Genomic DNA, 7,562 nt, shown 5'->3' with positions numbered 1-7,562 from the left:
GAAACAAAAAAAATCCAAGATAACAAAATCCCAAAAAATAAAAACTAATTCACACAAAAAAGTGAGTACTGAAAAAGGGAAGAAAAAAACGAAGCCCAAATGCATGGTTGTGGGTTTTCCCTTTCTTTGGAAGCACATGCTGTGCTTTTCCTTTTTTTTGGAGAAGCACATCCACGGAAGGAAATTTATACTTTCACATGAAGCATATCTGTGCTTCTTGTGGAAGCACAATTTTTATTTTCCTTGATAAACACAATTATGCTTCTCGCGGAAGCAAACCTGTGCTTCTCATGAAAAAAAAAAATTCGTGAAGCATAGCATTTCTCTCTCTCTCCAAACCTAGGTAAAAATCGGCAGAAACCGAAAGCAAAAGAAAACCCTAAATGAATCTCATCTAAACCCCGAAAACACGAATAAATTTTTTTTTACATAGAAAGCACCCAACACGTGACATGTGACGGCAGCTGAACGTACCACTTAGCGCACCCCCGGAGGTCCCCGCAAGGGGTAACCTTAGTTAGTTATTCCCTTTTTTTCTTTTCTGGGTTGGGTATGAGGGTCTTGACGGAGACCTCCTTTTGTTCATAGGATAGGAATATCGTAAGAATTAGAAAATCATAGAAAGTGTGATGACATGTATCTCAATTCCTAGAAAAAAAATGAATGTCGTTTGATGCATATGATATGAGTTTTTTCATTGAGCCTAGGCTAATGCTTCTTTTTCTTTGAAATGTGAAGAATTAGTTTCTATCCTACTGCATAGGAATAAGAATTCATTCCTACAACCCCCAAAAAACATTCTTTGAAAATCCTATCCTATAAAATTCCTACACAATTCGTACAAATCAAAGAAGGCCTGAGTGGCCTTTTTTCCACCAGCCCAAGGGTCCGTCTGGTTAGCGAAAATGGCCGGCCCCCAACGACCAAATCAATCAATAGCCCAATCCTTTTTTCCTCGTCCTCTCCCATCTCCATCTCCGACTGCGCCGCCACGACCACGACCCATCTCCCAGCCTCGCTCACTCCGCCGTCCACCGCCGCCGCCGCTCCCCTCCCCTTCGTCGGCTCTCAGCAGAGCCGCCTCCGCCGGCCTCCACCAGACCACGGCCGCTCCGTCCGCTCCGCTCCGTGAGCCCGCCTTTGACCCGGCGGCGAGGACTGCTCCTCTCCTTCCCCGGACGGTTCCTCCCCGTCCCCCGGCTCCACCCTCAGCTTTCTGGCCTTCTCAGGCAGCAGGCCAGTCAGCAGCCTTCAGCGAGGCACGGAGGCAGGCGCTGGTGGCAGCTCGCCGGTTTAGATCTCCACTTCGCGCTCGCAGGCGGCAGCAGCTCCCACCCAAGGTACACACCTGCTGCCATTGCCTTACTAAAGCTAATGTACAGTGCAGATAGCTAATGATCTGCTCCATATTCATTTTCCACTTGCTAGAAGTCTAATTCTATCCCTTTGGTACTTGGAGTCTGAACAGGGCTTCAACATTCTCCGTGATCTTGGGCTCACGGACTGTACCCAGGCGCGACCGCCGGGATGGCCGGAAGCAGCCTCTGGGTGGTTCGATTGGCTTCCCTTCTTGCAGTCGGATTCGTGGTCGGCTCCGTCGAGGCCAGCCCGGGAGATGCTCATCCGCTGTACAGGTGAGAGCAGTTCTTGACTCATCTCGTGTTGCAGATGACGTGCCCTTTCGCTAGATTGCCGTTTATTTTCTTATACTTGATTCCAGGCCTTGGATAGGTTGGTTCTGGAATTTCCGTAGTTTTGATTCATACTGAATTGTTGAATAGTACCCCTGAAATTTCAGAGGGGGGAGGGGGGGGGGGGGCATTTCTTTGTTCAGAAAGGTAGGATCAAATTCCTATGGATTCCCTTCAATCCAATGTACCCCCTTGCCATTTATTTACCATAACATTTTGTTAGCTTTATCAATTTTTAAATAAAATTGTTCTAGATGCAGTTGATTAGATTCTGCTAAATTGTGGGACAGGGTTAAGGGAATTATCTTGTTCCGTAGCTGTTTTGTGATGCGTTTGCTTGCACATCATCTGTTCCGTAGCTGTTTTGTGACAGCCAGTCGAAGCAACCTGGGGTGACAGGAAGCCTAGGTGCTCGTGATCAAATTTCAGGATACAAGAACAAATAGTAAATAATATCTCATATAATACGATAGATTGAATTTATGTGCTCCACATTAGGAGATATAACAGCACAATGGTAGAATAACCCCAGTTTTAAACAAAACACTAACAGTGGATTAACGTGAGTCAATAACTAGGCGACACCTGTGAAAGCTATTTCTTTTCCAGTGCGTGAATTGTTCATGATTAATTTATAGTATCATACTTGCAGTATTATTTTCTTCTAGTATCCTTCCATTTTGCTTGTGCAATAAGTACCACCTATAATATCTGCTTTCTGCCTGTCTTTTTTTCCTGGACTCCATGGACTCTAAAAAGCGGCTATTAGTTTCTAGATGTATTTTGTAAAAAGTAATTGGGTTCACCATATTTATTTTTCCTTTTGTATTTTTCTTAACAAAATTTGAACTGAAAACCTGTTGGATTCCTGAAATTTGTTCATCTATCGACCTTTCAGTTGCTGTCATTCTGATTTTACACTGTTTAGAAGTTTTTAGTAACTTGCATAGTGATCAACCTGCAGAACTTGTGTGAAGGAGTGTAAGAATACAGGGGTTATTGGAAGTAACATCATCAGCCACTGTCAGTCCCAGGAGAATGACAGCACATCTGCCGGAAGTTCTTGGTACACACAGGAGCCCCTTTACATGCAGTGGAAGCACCAAAGCTGTATGTCAGACTGCCGCTACTACTGCATGATACGAAGAGAAGAGGAACGGCAATTAGGTGGCCTGAGCCCTGTTAAATATCATGGAAAATGGCCCTTCAAACGTGTTTCTGTCTTCCAGGCATGTTTTGGCTTGTATGTTGATGAGTGATACTACTATTTCACCATCATGACTACCACTACTACATGTCTTAACTTGTTTGCCATTTATCAGGAGCCCCTTTCAGCTGCACTGTCTGCTCTCAACCTATTGACGCACTTCATTGGCTGGCTTTCATTCTTCCTCCAAGTGAATTACAGATTACCTCTTAGACCTCAGACGAAGAGGACATACTACGAATACACTGGCCTGTGGCATATCTATGCAATATTATCACTGAATGCATGGTTCTGGAGCACTATATTCCATACTAGGTGTGCATTTGCTCAAAGCTTGGGCATGCTGTCATGATAGTGTTTGATATCTTACTCAGCAGCATCATTCTTCATTTTGTAGGGATATTGACTTGACTGAGAAACTGGATTACTCTTCAGCTGTGGCCCAACTTGGCTACTCTTTAATCCTTACATTGCTAAGAACTTTTAATGTCAAGGATGAGGCTGGCAGGGTGATGTTTGCTGCACCTATTCTAGCATTCGTTACAACACACATCTTGTATCTTAACTTCTATGAACTTGACTATGGTAAAGTTCCTTTTGCTTCTCCTACAGTATTTGATCTTTTGCTATGTTCATTCATACAAGATCTATCCTGCATACATATATCAAATTAAATATTTTACTAGCTAGGCTCAACAATCTTGTAGTTGTTACTTTTCCCATGTTTTGTGGTGTTACAAGTTAAATAAAAGATACGACGGACGGAATATTATCATTAATGGACTGAATAATTGCGTCTTCAGTTTACCTTACACACACTTCGCCTTGTGTAGAAACATATTATTAATTCATGTGCATCTGCTGCGTTTATATGCCTTTTCAGGATGGAACATGAAAGTCTGTGTGGCAATGGGTGTTGTTCACATTGTGGCATGGACAACCTGGGCTGTTGTGACCCATCATCCGTCACGATTCAAGGTTTGGATCGTCATATTCGGAGGAGCTCTAGCTATGCTTCTTGAAGTGTATGACTTTCCTCCATACAAGGGGTATGCCGATGCACATTCGCTGTGGCACGCGAGCACCATTCCTCTCACCTATCTTTGGTGGACCTTCGTTAGAGACGATGCAGAGTTCCGCACCTCCACACTTGTTAAGAAGGCCAAGTAGTAGTAAATTAAGGTCAGTATCAATGCTGTTAGCTTGTCCCTCTCTCAAGGTAACACAAGCAGAGGGCATGCATGCTGCCATGCCATGCCATGCGTTCCCAGAAGCTCGGTATTCCCAGGACCGATCAGGACAAACCATTCATCTTTCAGCGAAACTCAGCGTCTTGTTTATGCTGTATCTTTGGTTCTTGACCTCCTGATTTCTGTCTGCTTTGATTGATATCAACAATTGTTTTGTTCTGTAATAGAAAAGGACATAATCTTTTTCGTGCCTGTTGAAATGGTTCACCTTACGGGTTTCAGTGCTTATATAAACCTAGCATTGCAGTCAAAGACGAGATAACAGCCAGAAGCTATGAATTTCAGTTCCTTGGGGAATTTTCAACTCTGGCGCTCATTTTTCTTCCCTATATGCCTGGATCATTCATAATGATGGATGCCCGTATTGGGCTGGACTGGTTTGCACGTCTGAAAGCTCACAGTTGTTGACAATTCACCCCACTCTTTTCCTGTCCAACCTTGCCCTCTCCACCCTCAACGCCCTTGCCGCCATCGCGATGGACCTGTTGGAGCCGGCTCCTCTGCCGTACTGCATCCTGCCGTTGGCTCACTGACGCGTGGGGCCGGGCCCACGTGTCAGTGGGCTGAGGGCAAGCCCGGCGCTCGAGGGCAAGGGCGGTCGGTGCGGCCACCCGAGCCCTAATTCCTCCAACAGTCTTGACCCAGTCAAAACCCCACTCGAAGCTCCTGTTTTTTCACAATTCACCCCCACTCTTTTTGCGTCCCACACCGCCCTCTCCACCCTCATCGTCACCGCCCCCGCCCTCGTCACCATCGTCATGGATCCGATTGAGGCCAACAACTTGTTCGTCGTCCCACTGGACCCAACTCCGTGCTGATGAATTGGGAGACGATCAAACGGCTGGATGGCGAAGGAAGGAGATCGGTGCGGGCGCGGCAATATATATTAGTGTACATCTTATTACAAAACACATACTGTGAAAACATTCCTAATAACAGGATGCAATTATTTTGCAATGTTTCTTGAACACGGGTTAACCGTTCTGAATAGCTCTACACATTATTTTTGCTAAAAGGGTGTACAAAGTTCTGCAACGGGTGCCAAGCTTTGCTAGTAGTATGATTTTAGAGGGGAAAAGATATCATCCATGGAGGCCGGAGGTCCCCGGCGACCACGCGTTAGTGGTGCTGACTGGCGGGTTGGGGACGCCGGGGAAGCAGACCTTGACGAAAGACGTGCTAGGGAGCGACGCCGACTGGTAGGCGCTGACGAAGTTGGAGACCTTGAGCCAGCAGAGGCCGGAGCCGTCGGAAAGCGCGGTGGCGCCGACGCAGGATCTGGCGGCGAGGCAGTTGAGGCGGCATGCCGTGATGCCGACGTAGAACTGCTCGATCGCGATCTCCGGCGGGTAGGTGAGGAACTGCGTGTTGTCGAGCTGGAGCATGGTGGAGTTGCCCGGGCAGTTCTGGAGCTCGGTCTTGCGCTTGCACCCGCTCCGGGGGTTGGAGGCGTCGATGAGCTCGAAGTTCCGCGACGGGCAGCCGCACACCGGCGACGTGCGGTTGTAGCTGCACACGCCCATGTTGCCGCAGTAGCCGAACACCTGGCATTGGTCCGCCACCGCCGACCACTGCTCCGTCGCTGTGCCGCTTCCGCGCGCGGCGCTGTAGGCGCGGAAGTTGCCGTCCGAGTCGAGGCGCAGGAAGCGCAACATGTCGCCGCTCTCCGCGTAGTTGCTGCTATAGGCGACGACGACGGGGTTGACGAGGGAGCCGTCGTTGAGGGAGACGATGCCGTTGGTCTGCATCGTGAGCGTGACTGTCTTCTTCGCGGTGAAGGAGTTGTTGTAGCCCTTATTGAAGTAGGTGACGGGGGCTGCGCCGGCGCTGGCCCAGTTGAGCGTGAGGTTGCCAGACCTGTCGACGGCGAAGACGTAGGGGCCGGAGGTGAGGTTCATGCCGGAGGTGAAGCTCTGTGACATGACCACGGTGTCCGTCGGGTGGTCAAATGACTGCCACAAGACGCGCCCCCTGGAATTCGTGAGCACGAGGTTGCCGCTCTCTTGCAGGGCGGCGGCGGCGACGCCCTGGCCGGCGGTGCCCGACGACCAGAGCACGGCGCCGGAACCTTTGACCAGCTGCAGATCACCGGAGGATGAGAGGCGGAGCGAGCCCCTCGAATCCACGGCCGCGCCGGCGCCGGCGGACCAGACGGGGACTCCGCCGGCGTAGGTGACCGCGGCGACGAAGAGCGATCGGGAGGTCGGGGACGGCACGAAGGCCAGGGAGAAGGTGGAGTTGGGCGACGACCATGAGGTCGAATTGGCCGCCGGCGAGAGGGAGGAGCCTAGGGGCATGTCCGCGCCATGGGACAGGAAGGAGAGGAGCAAGAAGCAGCAGCAGAGGACAGCAAGATCCGCTCCGGCTCCGGGACCTCCCCGTAGAGGCCTCATCTTTCTTCGACGGCAGCGAGGAAGAAGACCGCGGACTCCTCCGTGGTGGTGGTTGCACCGGAAGAAGCTACGTAGCTCGGCTTCCCATATCATGGCGTCTTCCCTCGGCTATATAGGAGAGTCTCCACTCAACCTGGCAATCCGACCCATGGGCACCCGACCCGAATGGGTAGGGTATGGGTCGTCATGTTCGCTCATGGGCACGACCCATGGGCAACCCGATTAATGGTGGGTAGGGCATGGGTGCAGGTCTACGCCCATGGGTTACCCGATGGGCAACCCGATTAGCATGACATGTCGGCCATATAGACATATACACGTACATACAGTGATCTAATTTTTGTGCACTGATTATTTTGTGTGAAGCGTCCATGTACCGTCAGCCCCAACTATACCTGGCCATGGGTCGGGCCTAAAAAAGCCCACGGCAGAAATCTGAGGCCCAGCCCTCCCAGGCCCTACCATCGGGCCTACTTTTCAAGCCCAAGCCCGGCCCATCTGGTAAAAAGCCCTTAGGGCTTAGGGCCGTGGGCCGGGCCTCTTCCTTAAAATGCCAATATGCCAAGCCCAAGCCCGTTCAGGCCCTGCTGTTGGGCTCAAAACTCAGGCCCAAGCCCGGCCCACGGGGCAGCCCATCGGGCCTAGGCCCTGGATTTTAGGGCCGGCCCTGGGTGGGCCGACAGGGCCGGGCCAGAGATGGCCAGGACTAGCCCCAACCCAGGCATCACTCAGAGTTTGCAAAGGCCTATGGGCCGGTCAATACCAACAAATGGAACCAAGGCTATGGGTTTCTCGTTGGCAAAAGAGAAGCAGCCGGCCCCAACCTAGGCACCAAACAACCAGCTTCACGTTCACTTCTTTCACGTTTCAAGAATGCAGGCCCAACAAGATTTAGCAAGTGGCCCATACAATACACTCGTTGCTGGTGCATGCACTGGTATAGTTTAGTACCACCTCGCCCAGCTATGGGAAAGGAACCACCAGCGAGCCTATAAAACACAGCTGCTGCATACTGTTTGCT

At 50.2% G+C, this 7,562-nt stretch overlaps 2 protein-coding genes across 3 annotated transcripts; one reads left to right on the top strand and one right to left on the bottom strand.

Moving 5' to 3' along the window:
• Positions 1–942: 942 nt before the first annotated feature.
• LOC123123687 (post-GPI attachment to proteins factor 3) lies at positions 943–4,340 on the top strand. Of its 2 annotated transcripts, none has more exons than XM_044544258.1 (6): positions 943–1,340; positions 1,469–1,634; positions 2,656–2,920; positions 3,014–3,213; positions 3,296–3,483; positions 3,782–4,340. In XM_044544258.1, exons 2-6 carry the CDS (start codon positions 1,528–1,530, stop codon positions 4,066–4,068), a joined length of 1,047 nt encoding a protein of 348 aa, XP_044400193.1. In that variant the 5' UTR covers positions 943–1,340; positions 1,469–1,527; the 3' UTR covers positions 4,069–4,340. The 2 variants fall into 2 exon arrangements, with proteins under 2 accessions (XP_044400193.1, XP_044400192.1); XM_044544257.1 differs by having other exon boundaries at positions 1,460–1,634.
• A 696-nt stretch (positions 4,341–5,036) lies between these two features.
• Positions 5,037–6,615, bottom strand: LOC123126103 (G-type lectin S-receptor-like serine/threonine-protein kinase At1g34300). Its single transcript, XM_044546503.1, has one exon. The coding sequence runs from the start codon at positions 6,539–6,541 to the stop codon at positions 5,231–5,233; it is 1,311 nt and encodes a 436-aa protein (XP_044402438.1). The 5' UTR covers positions 6,542–6,615; the 3' UTR covers positions 5,037–5,230.
• Between the last annotated feature and the right edge of the window lie 947 nt (positions 6,616–7,562).

The sequence above is a fragment of the Triticum aestivum genome, chromosome 5D, assembly GCF_018294505.1.
Source record: "Triticum aestivum cultivar Chinese Spring chromosome 5D, IWGSC CS RefSeq v2.1, whole genome shotgun sequence".
Taxonomy (NCBI): domain Eukaryota; kingdom Viridiplantae; phylum Streptophyta; class Magnoliopsida; order Poales; family Poaceae; genus Triticum; species Triticum aestivum.
The sequence above is the reverse complement of the archived record's forward strand: the minus strand, read 5'-3'. Positions and strand labels throughout refer to the sequence as shown.